The 12,496-nt window shown below is 41.0% G+C and overlaps 1 protein-coding gene across 3 annotated transcripts in view; it reads right to left on the reverse strand.

The window, feature by feature from the left end:
- The window catches only part of KLHL12 (kelch like family member 12), a 39,382-nt gene that overhangs the window by 17,107 nt on the left and 9,779 nt on the right, over positions 1–12,496 (reverse strand). For all 3 annotated transcript variants that reach the window (XR_001890031.1, XM_017896509.1, XM_017896508.1), the window contains 3 exons: positions 11,256–11,473; positions 3,818–3,967; positions 1,783–1,897 (listed from right to left, as the gene is read on the reverse strand). Coding sequence is in view for 2 of the 3 variants with exons in the window: in XM_017896509.1 (XP_017751998.1) it covers positions 1,783–1,897; positions 3,818–3,967; positions 11,256–11,473 (483 nt within the window). In the remaining variant the exon portion in view is untranslated. The remainder of the gene's footprint in view (positions 1–1,782; positions 1,898–3,817; positions 3,968–11,255; positions 11,474–12,496) is intronic.

Consider the following 12,496-nt stretch of genomic DNA (forward strand, 5'->3'; position numbering starts at 1 on the left):
TTTTTATTTATTTTTTGGTTCTCTGTATTTCTAAAGTTCTACATTGAACATACAGTACTTATGCCATTAAAAAATATAGGGGAGCTAGCCACGCATGGTGGCTCATGCCTGTAATCCCAGCACTTTAGGAGGCCGAGGTGGGTGGATCGGTTGCAGCCAGGAGTTTGAGACTAACATGCAGAAACCCTGTTTCTACTAAAAATACAAAAATTAGCTGGGGATGGTGGCAGTCGCCTGTTGTCCCACCTACTCGGGAGGCTGAGGCACAAGCATTGCTTGAACCTGGGAGAGGTTGTAGTGAGCCAAGATTGCTCCACTGCACTCCAGCCTGGGTGGCAGAGGGTGGGGCAGGCAAGGACTGTCTCAAAAAAAAAAAAAAAAAAAAAAAATATATAATATATATATATAGGTGTATATTATATATATATATGGGACACCTGTAATCCCAGCACTTTGGGAGGCCAAGGCAGGTGAACTGTTTGAGTCCAGGAGTTCAAGACCCAGCCTGGGCAACAAAGGAAGGCTCCGTCTCTACAGAAAAATACAAAAATTAGCCAGGCATAGTGGCCCGTGCCTGTGGTCCCAGCTACTTGGGAGGCTGAGGTAGGAAGACTGCTTGAGTCCAGGAGGCTAAGGCTGCAGTGAACCGAGATCATGCCACTGCACTCCACCCTGGGCAACAGAGTGAGACCCCATTTCTATTAGAAAAAATAAAATATAGGGGATAAATCACCACTCTACCTAAATCCATCAGTGAGCTGCTTAATTATCAACTAACACCTTAGCATGCATGATGAGTCCTCAGTCAGATAAAAGGAAACAATAAAACAAAATACCACCCCATACATATAGAGTAATTCATAACTTGTAAAATGCTTTTATACATTATACACCTAGGCTCTTGGTACAGTGAAGCAGAGAGAATAGGAAATGGAAAGTATGGTAAATATCTGAGTACTTAGTGTGTGCCAGCTATAGTGTTAGGTATCTTATATACATGATCTCATTTAATCCTCCCAACAGCTCAAGATAAGGCACTAACTCTCACCTTAGTGGTAGATGCATAGGCTCAGATAAATTGATATCTTGCCCAACCAGTCACTGCTGGGGCTTGGATGTGAACGTAGGTCTGTTTGCTAAGATAATAGCTAATACACATAGTTATTATGTGCCAAGAACTGTATTAAGGCTTTACATAAGTAACTTTATTTACTTTTCATAACAATGTTACAGGCAGGTGCTATGATGATTCCATTTACAGATGAGGCAATTGAAGCACACAGAGGTTAAGGTTCCTGCCCACGTTAATCACTTAGTACGAGGTAACTGGTACCTGCACTGACAGTCACTGCCAAAACCCATGTACTTTCTACCATACTGGGCCCCTTTTCTTCCTCTCTTCATTCCAGAATGGAAAAACCACATAAGGGGAAGTGAAGAGCTAGGTGGAAGCACTACGTGGCACTAAAATGATCTGATTCACAGAATCTAAATAATATTGTCAAAAAATTGTAACATGTTATGTAATGCTTGACAATGTATAAAGTGCTTTTAGATTTTATCTCATTTAATTTCCAAATAGTTATGTGAAGTAGATAAAGAAGATATCCTTGATTTTAGGAAAGAAAGCTTAGAGTGGTAAAGTGACTTGTCTGAGATGACAGAAGAAAAGATCTGAAACAAGGTCTCTGTACTTCTTATAGAGTGTTATTTTCAACTACGTTGTCACCTGCAAGAAGTAGCTGAAAAGCATCCCCTCGTTCTGCCAAGGTATCAGCTTACCTAGGCGAGCCCTTGTCCTGGGTCCCTGCATCTGACTCCGAAGTTCAGGCCTCAGATGAAACTTCTTTGCTTCATCAACCAGATCCCTGCATTGTAAACTACAGCGGATGAAAGGCTGAAACACAGCAGACAGTAGAGTGAGGCACAGGGGATACCTATAATACTATAAGAGTACAAATGGCACATGCAAATAATTAACTTCTGACTATAGAAAACCAGTTTCCAAAGCCCTGTGATTCCAGGAGTACTGCTGGTAGTAACTATACTCTGAGTTTCCAGAATGATTTTTAAAATTTACTTGAAAAATAGATAACATACGAGATGAATCAAAAATCAAATGATCTAAACATGTATGTTGAGAAGTATTTCCCATCTATCTTAGCGCTTACATTTAACTATTTTTACATAGTTTGTACGCCCTTTCAGGGATTATGCAAACGTAAGTACATAATAACTAATAAGAATTTTAAGGGGGAAACCAAAAAGATTCTGATATTTTCTGGGTGACAGGAAGAATCTTATTTTGTCTGAAATATCTCCCCCACAGTCTTGTAGTAATTACCATGTCTGTTTCTGATAGCTCTGTACTAGACATCTTTCATTTGCCTCCCAACTTGCTCTGTACCCTTTTCCACTCTGCTCTCTGGCTCAGAAGACTGGCCTATATGAACTGTGTCAATAGGGCTTCCTATGCCTTCTAGCTTCTGGTTGGGATCAGCCCAACCAAAGGTCAAGGTTTCTCTCAAGGAAGTGACTCTCCGTGATTCTCTTTCCTTTAAGGTTCTAGTAACCACTCCTCAACCTTGTCCCTTCAGGCTTAGGGGTTGTTAATAGCTTGTGTCCTAGATCCAGGTTATTTCACTGTCTTTTGTTGTTTCTCTGAACTTGCACCTTTGTAAACAGCTTCTTTATTTTAAAAAACTCTTCTAAAATTGTCCTGTTTTAGAGTATAGCATCTGTTTCCTGTTGGGACCCTAAAGGACACAGCTGTAATTAAAAAGCACCTCTATTAACCTGACCCAAGAAGTTCTCAGTTGAACTGGAAAGGAAAACAAACAATAAATAGTAGTAAACACTTATGTAGAAAGACATGGTTTTAAAAGCTTTCACATAGTAACTTACTCAATGCTAACAATAACCTATGAGGAAGGTACTATTATCATCTCTGTTTTACAGATAAGAAAGCTGAGGCACAAATATATTAAGACATCTGCTAAAAGTTCACAGAATAAGTGGTGAATTTGGGATTTCAGGCCCGAGTGTGGTTCCAGAGTCTGTGCTCCTAACCACAATGTAAAGAACTGACACAAGGGATATGTGAATTGGTTGTAAGAAAGACAGAAATCACAAATAGGAGAAAAAGAGTTTCAGATGTGACACTAACTATCCTGCAACTTTTCTAATGTGAACAACTGAAGAACTGTTTGTAGCTAACTAAGAGATCTAGGGCTGGGCCAGCAAGAGGAACTCTCTTGCTGGCTTACCTACATGTTATAAATCAGTGCTCCCTCGAAGTATGGTCCAGGCAACATAGGTGGCATATATGGTAAAAATTATGAAAAAGTATCACAGAGAGCTTAAGTTGGAGAAACACTTTTATAAATAAACTCAACATGATATGACTGAAGTTGACACTAAAACACATCAAACTCCTTTCATGCTGGCTTCACCAGAAGTCAAAAATGAAGAGACTTGCTAAGTGTGGCATAAGCGCAATTTGGAACAATTTATGTTTAATGGAGAAGGGGACAAAGTTTATTGTCAGGTGTTTATATAAAACACTTAGGGGCATGTAAAAAAAATACAGCAAAACACAAAATTGAACCACAGATTTTCATTTGTGTCAAGAGTCTGCTAAGAAATTCACTTTTCTTAGAAATATGCTTGGGAACTACCCAGCACCACTCTCACTGGCATTCCTAGAGAGGCAAACGAGGAGACTCTGTGCCTACGTTAAAAGAATCAATTTTGAATACATAACACTAAGGTAAGAGTTTGTCAAGGTTTTGGATCCTGAGAGTGTTGCACTACTTACCTCAGCATCTATTACATCCGTGATATACCTGGGGGTTAGCAAGGGCATACGCACATACTGTAGCAGGTTAGGCAACGATTCTTCCCGCTCTTTCTTGGCATGCTTCACCCAGTTGATGACAGCCTCAAAGACTGGCTCTTCAGAATCCACCTGTAAATGTGTAATTACACACCGTGGATCCTCCTTTTCCAATTAGCTCACCATCTCAAAAAGTAACCACGTTCACTTTCTCCTTCCTGCTTTCCCATTGCCCATCACCATTATTTCCCATCTTCCAGAAATAGCTAGGCTCTTGGGAAAACAACATTTTTTTGCAGACACAGCTAACAGACCAGGAAAAGAATTATAGTCAATTTGGGTTTTATATATATATATACACACACACACACACACATATATGAATGATAAATAGTACGTAAAAAATCACCAGTCACATATTGGCCTTCGTTTCAGAATTTTTCCCATTCCTGAATTGCTTCTGGTCATCTCTCTAACTTTAGGGAAGGTAGGTGGGGGAATCTGTTGCCTTATTGAAAATCAGCTCTTGAAATCATTTTTAGTCATAATTGTTATCTAATGATCTCCAGGCTCACCCCTCAAATTGTTCATCCAAGCCTCTGAAGCAGGAGCTTCTCTAACATCATTAGTTGCTGTTTTCAAAAGCATTATCACCTTTCTGCCCGTGGATGCTGCCAAAGAAGCATCTTTAAAGTCTGTCTTCTCCCTGCCCTCAGGTCTAAGTCAGAGTCTCCTAAAGAGCCCGAACAGCTGAGGAAGCTCTTCATTGGAGGGTTGAGCTTTGAAATAACCAATGAGAGCCTGAGGAGTCATTTTGAGCAATGGGGAATGCTCATGGACTGTGTGGTAATGAGAGATCCAAACACCAAGTGCTCAGGGGCTGTGGGTTTGTCACATACGTCACTGTGGAGAAGGTGGATGCAGCCATGAATGCAAGGCCTCACAAGGTGGATGGAAGAGTTGCGGAACCAAAGAGGGCTATCTCAAAAGAAGATTCTCAAAAGACCAGGTGCCCACTTAACTGTGAAAAAGGTATTTGTTGGCAGCATTAAAGAAGACACTGAAGAACATCACCTAAGAAATTTTTTAACAGTTTGGAAAAATTGAAGTGATTGAAATCATGACTGACTGAGGCAGTGGCAAGAAAAGGGGCTTTGCCTTTGTAACCTTTGATGACCATGACTCCGTGAATAAGACTGTCATTCAGAAATAACATCCTATGAATGGTCACAACTGTGAAGTTAGGAGAGCCCTGTCAAAGTAAGAGATGGCTAGTGCTTCATCCAGCCAAAGAAGTCGAAGTGGTTCTGGAAACTTTGCTGGTGGTCGTGGAGGTGGTTTCAGTTGAGATGACAGCTGTAGTGGTGGTGGATAGGCGGCAGTGGGAATGGCTATAATGGATTTGGTAATGATGGAAGCAATTTTGGAGGTGGTGGAAGCTACAGTGATTTTGGCAATTACAAGAATCAGTCTTCAAATTTTGGACCCATGAAGGGAGGAAACTTTGGAGGCCGAAGCTCTGGGCCCCTATGGTGGTGGAGACTAATACTTTGCCAAACCACGAAACCAAGGTGGCTATGGTGGTTCCAATAGCAGCAGTAGCTATGGCAGTGGCAGAAGATTTTAATTAGGAAATAAAGCTTAGCTGGAGAGGGGAGCCAGAGAAGTGACAGGGAAGCTACAGGTTACAACAGATTTGTGAATTTAGCCAAGCACAGTGGTGGCAGGGCCTAACTGCTACAAAGCAGACATGTTTTACACAAATACCCATGTGTATGGGCAAAAAACTCGAGGACTGTATTTGTGACTAATTGTATAACAGGTTATTTTAGTTTCTGTTCTGTGGAAAGTGTAAAGCGTTCCAACAAATATCTGTTTTAATGCAGATTTTTTTTTTTTTTGCAGCCATGCTGTTGACTGCTAAATGTAATAGTCTGATCATGATGCTGAATAAATGTCTTAAAAAAAAATAAAAAGGAAAAGCATTATCAATTAGCCTTCAAGGAACTACTGTGTATTAGGCACTATGCTATTTGAAAAGATATAATTAATTAATCATCTGGGGAACTTAGGTCTAAGTTTACATATGACCAATTAGATAATGTGAGATACACTCTAAAAAAAACCTATGCTACATTACTGGAAGGACCTAGGTATATAATAACACCTAGAACTTCCCAAAGACACACACTTGATATAGGTCCTGTGTCCCTTCTACAAGCCCCTAGGGAGTACATATTCTGGGAGATACCTTTCAGAGTGTCACTGTGACTAGATAAAAAAAAATCACCCTGTAAACTTTTCCCAAAAACTGTGATACTCTAAAAATGCAGAAAGTGTTTCAAAAAATGCATTCATTTGAGAGTTACTGAACTCCATTCTTAAGTGCCAGGCACTGCCCTGGAAACTGATTACACAATGGTGAACAAATCAGATATGGTGAACAAATCAGATATGATCCTTGCTCTTAAGTGGGGAGTCAAACTGCTAAATCAGAAAAATGAAAAAACTCACTATTATCACATACTACATAGGAAAGGTACTGGGGCTATGAGACAGAACAACATGAGATTTTCTAGTTTAGATTGGTGAGGCAGGGAAGGCCTCCTTGAAGAAGCAACAAATTGAAATCTGATGGATGAGTAGCAATTAGCCAGGGGGAGTAAGAGTACTCCCAGGCAGGGCCCGGCGCGGTAGCTCACGCCTGTAATCCCAGCACTTTGGGAGGCCGAGGCAGGCGGATCACGAGGTCAGGAGATCGAGACCATCCTGGCTAACACAGTGAAACTCCATCTCTACTAAAAATACAAAAAATTAACCAGGCGTGGTGGCGGGCGCCTGTAGTCCCAGCTACTCGGGAGGCTGAGGCAGGAGAATGGCGTGAACCCGGGAGGCGGAGCTTGCAGTGAGCCAAGGTCCCACCACTGTACTTCAGCCTGGGCGACAGAGTGAGAGACTGTCTCAAAAAAAAAAAAAAAAGAGAGAGAGAGTGTACTCCCAGGCAGAGAGAAGAGCACACTCAAAAGCACCAGAAATGCATTGTCCAATACACTACCCATGTGTGGCTATTTACATTCAACATAATTAAAATTAAAAATCAGCTTCTCAGTTGCATTAGCTACATTTCAAGTGTGTGATAGCAACATGGGGCTAGCAGGAGCAAACTAAACAGTATAGATATAGAGTACTTCCATCTTCGTAGAATGTTCTATTGAACAGCTCTGTCCTACAGCAAAAAAGAACTGGCAGCTTGAGGAAGTGACTAGAAGGCTAGTGTAGCAGAGTGAATGAGGGTGATAGAGGAGTAAAATATGAAGCTGGAGAGTTAAGCAAGGGCCAGATACAGAGAGCATTAGAATACTGGATTTGACTCTAAGTGCAACTTGAAATCATCCGAAGGTTTCAAGCAGGCTACTGATATGATCATATTGATGTTTTGTAAACATTATCCTGGCTACTGTGGGTAGAACAGTTTAAAGGGCCAAGAGCTAGAAGAGGTTAGATGCTGCTCTGGTATATTAGGCAAAATGTGAAGGTGCTTACAGGACTATAGTTGTGGCAGCGGTGAGAGAGAAATAGACACACTGGAGAAATACTTGGGAGGTCAAACTAACCCAGGCAATTGTTGGATAAGATGCAGGGGAGGGTACAGAAGGTGTCCTTGATCTTAATTTAAAACTTTTATATGATTGGCTAATAGTTTTAAGCAGATACATGCTAGACTCTGACACATTCTAGGTTAAATTAGATACATCAATTTAAAGATGGAGTTTTTCAATCATGAGCAGAGGTTTTTTAGTTTTCTTTTTTTAAGACTAATCAAGGCCGGGTACAGTGGCTCACGCTTGTAATCCCAGCACTTTGGGAGGCCGAGGAGGGCAGATTACGAGGTCAGGAGATCAAGACCACGGTGAAATCCCATCTCTACTAAAAGTATAAAAAATTAGCCGGGCATGGTGGCGGGCACCTGTAGTCCCAGCTACTTGGAGAGGCTAAGGCAGGAGAATGGTGTGAACCTGGGAGGCGGAGCTTGCAGTGAGCCAAGACTGCACTACTGCACTCCAGCCTGGGCAACAGAGCGAGACTCCGTCTCAAAAAAAAAAAAAAAAAAAAAAAGACTAATCAAATGAAGCAGCAGGTGTGGAGCAGGAACAAAGAAATCTGTAACTGAGTGTGATCAACAGTTGTAAACACCACTGCCCTCAGACCAGCCATGAGCAGATAATCATGAGCAGAATTTAGAATAAATTAGAATTGCAGAAAAACAGCTAATGGGGAAGAAAAAACCCAAACATTAATGCCTCACTACAGAGAAAAATAGATTTTCTCCACGATAGATTTTCACAAAGAATTCTCCTGTGTATTAGGTACTGGCGTTCTTATTTTATGCTCGGAACAGTCTCGTGTACTCAGTACTAATATTATCTACATTTTATAGAAGAGGAAACTGAAGATTAGTGGTTAGGTAACACATACCACACAGCCAAGACTAAATCCCAGTTGGACTCTAAAACCCATGCTGTTTTAACCAACATGACATCCTGCTTCCCATTGTTTTAAGTACTATTATTTTATTTAATAAGAGGAAGCATAAGCAACTGGGAGTCAGACATCTGGTTCCTATTTCTGGCTGGTATATGGAACAGAAAACAATATGTCACTTGCTTTCTTTCCAGAAAAAAAGCAAAGGGCAGTCTTGACACACACTTAAAAAAAAAAACTATACATAAGAGTTCTCAAGCTGTTTTCATTTCAGCTTCTAAATAAGGTTAGTTATTTGTTCTCTCTGGCCCCATCCAGTTTTATTCCAAAGCCTGTATAGTTCTAAAAGAAATGACTTCTGTGATTGTTTCCTGACTTGGACAATTAGAAACAAAATGAAAACATGACCAGCTCATAGTTGAGTGATTAAGAGAATAGACTCTGGAGTCAGACTACTCGAATTTGAAACCTGGCTCTACCACTTACTAGTGGTGGTATGATGGTTAAACTCCAATCTTCACTTTCCTCCTGTGAAAAATGAAGATGTGAGAATTAAATGAGATAAAAATACCAAGAATGGTGCCATTAGAATGGAAGTTCCAGTGGACAGGGATTTTTGTTTTGTTCATAATTTGATCTCCAGCACCTGGAAATGTTCTGGGCACACAGTAAGTGTTCAACAAATATTTAGTAAGTGAACCAACAGTAAATGCTGAGTAAGTATTAGCTATTACATGTAGTGAATGTCAAATCTGTAGTGCTCATTCTATTCACTGTATTTTCCAATATGTGGACAAATTAAGAAAATCAAGATATTCTAGTGAATTGCCAGTTTCCAAGTCTGATGAATATGTTTTTTGGCTGTGGCTGTGATTTCAGCATAAGGATACAACGTCCTGCACTAAGAGGCTGAGAACTACAATTTTAGCAAATTCTTGACTCAACAGCATTTGCAACAGCAGCTTCTCTGGGCTGATACAGAGCCCAGTATGTCAGGCTGGAAAATAATTCCTCTACAGTTGGAACCAATGTCACCAATGTGCTCTAATCCTTTTTCCCTCAGAACAGTCACTAGAGAAAGGTGTAAAGAACCACTTGGCTAAAATTTGATAAGAAATATACTTAAGGCCAGGAGCAGTGGTTCACACCTATAATCCCAGCATTTTGGGAGGTCGAGGTGGGTGGATGACCTGAGGTAAGGAGTTCCAGAGCAGCCTGTCCACAATAGTGAAACTCCCGTCTCTACTAAAAATACAAAAATGAGCTGGCATGGCGGCAGGTGCCTGTAGTCCCAGCTACTTGGGAAGCCGAGGAGGAGAATCACTTGAACCCAGAAGGTGAAGGTTACAATGAGCTGAGACCACATCACTGCACGCTCCAGCCTGGAAGAAGTATACTTAAGACCTGTTGTTCTATTACACAAATATCCTAGTTTTAACAAAATAAATCAGGAGAGAGTAATCATTTAGTTTACTGAAGTATATTATAGGCTTTCTTTAAATGGTATTGCCTGAGCCTAGTATTGCTTGAGCCCAGCAGTTTAAGACCAGCCTGGGCAACATAGTGAGACCCCATCTCAACAAAAATTTTTAAAAATTAGCCGGTGTGGTGATGTGCAGTTGCAGCTACACAGGAAGATAGGTGGGAGAGTTGCTTGAGCTCAGACATCCAGGCTGCAGTGAGCCACAATTGCACCACTGCACTCCAGCCTGGGTGACACAGTGAGACTGTCTCAAAACAAACAAAAAAAAAAAAATTAAAGAATTGGGCCACTGGAGATCAATACTACAGGCTTCAAAGACATCTAATAACTATATTGGACTTCTCACTCCAATTCTTAGCCTCACTACAGACCTATATGCATTAAAAACTCTACTACTGGTACTCTGATTTAGAATTAGGATTGACTTTTCTTCTGTATAGGTTACGTCACTGAATGCCTGCCTGGCACAGGTAGTATCCCCTGGTAGGTGAAGTATTATTCCTTTTTCTTCGCCTGCAAGAGACAGGGTCTCCCTCTGTTGCCTAGGCTAGAGTGCAGTGGTGTGATCATGGCTCACTGCAGCCTCAACCTCCTGGGCTCAAGAGATCCTCCCACTTCAGTCTCCCAAGTAGCTGGGACCACAGGTGCTCACCACCATGCCAGGCTAATTTTATTTTTTTGTAGAGACAGGGTTTTGTCATGTTGCCCAGGCTAGTATCAAACTCCTAGGCTCAAGAAGTTCTCCTGCCTCAGCATCCCAAAGTGCTGGGATTATAGGCACAAGTCACTGTGCCTGGCCTACTATTCCTTTAACATCCAGTTTGCGTGTCCCTTCCTTCCATCCCCTGCGCCCTCACAAGACAGTTATGATTTGGCTCCCTCTTCTGTAGATCCTCACTTCCACACTTTTGTCTCTTCATTTTTGATCCACTCCTGAGCAAAGGTTTATTCTTCTTTCTTCTACATAATGTCCTTACTTTGTATAGGCACATTATTATCTTTATTTTACATATATATATAGTCTATATCTCTGTCTCTACTAGCAGGTTGTGAATTTTCTGAAAGCAAGAACTATAGTTACCCATTTGGGGATCTGTAGCACCTGGCATAGTAATTGCTACACAGTAGATATTCTTAGTAACTGTTTGCGAAATGAGTGAATGGGTAACAGAGAAGTGGTCTACAGATATCTACTTTACTTCCAATTTCTGCTTATTCTATACTCTGTTTAATAGTGATTCTTACCCACTGGGATCATATATCTAACTGAAGAAAGTGGCAAACTCCCTCTCCATAAAAATGTAAATAAATTTGGTACAGGAGGGGTTAATGAAATCTTTGAGCCAAAATACACACTTGATTATGAAGCCCTAATGGTAAGTAACTGCATCCTACTTTGCAAGTTTTGTAATTGGCCAATCTTGAAGAAACCATAACATCAAGACAAATCTGTACCTGAATTTCATCGCACTTGATTAGTTTTTCCACCTCTCCTTGACTCAGAAGAATGAACTCTTCATGCTGTACCACTTCAGGAAAATGCTTCTGGCTAAAAACCTCAGCTGCTTGCATCAGGTCAACACAATTGTGGGTTTCTGCAAAATCCCTAATGCCCAGGCAATTAGAAGGGTCCAACTGACTTTCTAAGAACTCACAGCAGGCTTGTTTCACACCTAGGACGGACACAGGGAGCAAACACTTTAGAACAGTTGGACAGGTGTGATCTAGTCTATATTCTTGTATCTCAACATCTTCTCTACATGTTATCAGATGAACCCTTGTTTCAACACCTAAGAAACAGATTAGAAATTCTTTGCTTAAGGAACTTAAACCCTATTTCTGGCTTATGTACTGTGCCACTTTCAGCAAGACCTTTACACCTGTCTCTGTTTAATCTTTAAAGTGACTATTGCAAGATGAATCACATCCAGGGACCTGGCACAATTCAACAAAAATGCCTATAAAACTCTTGGGAATCAAACTATAAAACTAATTACTAATTCAGCATAATGTACCCATTTTTCTACCCTACATGAAAACTTACTAAAAGACTAGAGTGAAAGAAAAGCAGAAGATAATAACAAATCTCATATTCATCTAATTGAAAAGTTCAGGGTATTTTAATTTTATGACTATGCACTAATGCAAAAGCTTCACACTGTTTTTTTTTTTTTTTGAGACGGAGTCTCGCTCTGCCGCCCAGGCTGGGGTGCAGTGGCTGGATCTCAGCTCACTGCAAGCTCCGCCTCCCGGGTTCACGCCATTCTCCTGCCTCAGCCTCCCGAGTAGCTGGGACTACAGGCGCCCGCCACCTCGCCCGGCTACTTTTTTTTTGTATTTTTTAGTAGAGACGGGGTTTCACCGTGTTAGCCAGGATGGTCTCGATCTCCTGACCTCGTGATCCGCCCGTCTCGGCCTCCCAAAGTGCTGGGATTACAGGCTTGAGCCACCGCACCCGGCCGCTTCACACTGTTTAAATCATGTATTAAAACTAAAATGTGTCAATTATGTATATAAAAACCAAAAACATAACTGAATTTTAAAAAGGAAAAACTGAGGACCAGGAATGGTGGCTCATGCCTATAATCCCAGCACTCTGGGAAGCAAGGTGGGAGGATCACTCGAGTCCATGAACTTGAGACCAGTCTGAGCAACAGAGAGAACCCGTCTCCACAAAAAAAATTTTTTTTTTTTTT

This window comes from Rhinopithecus bieti, unplaced genomic scaffold (genome assembly GCF_001698545.2).
Source record: "Rhinopithecus bieti isolate Rb0 unplaced genomic scaffold, ASM169854v2 scaffold_24392, whole genome shotgun sequence".
NCBI classification, from domain to species: domain Eukaryota; kingdom Metazoa; phylum Chordata; class Mammalia; order Primates; family Cercopithecidae; genus Rhinopithecus; species Rhinopithecus bieti.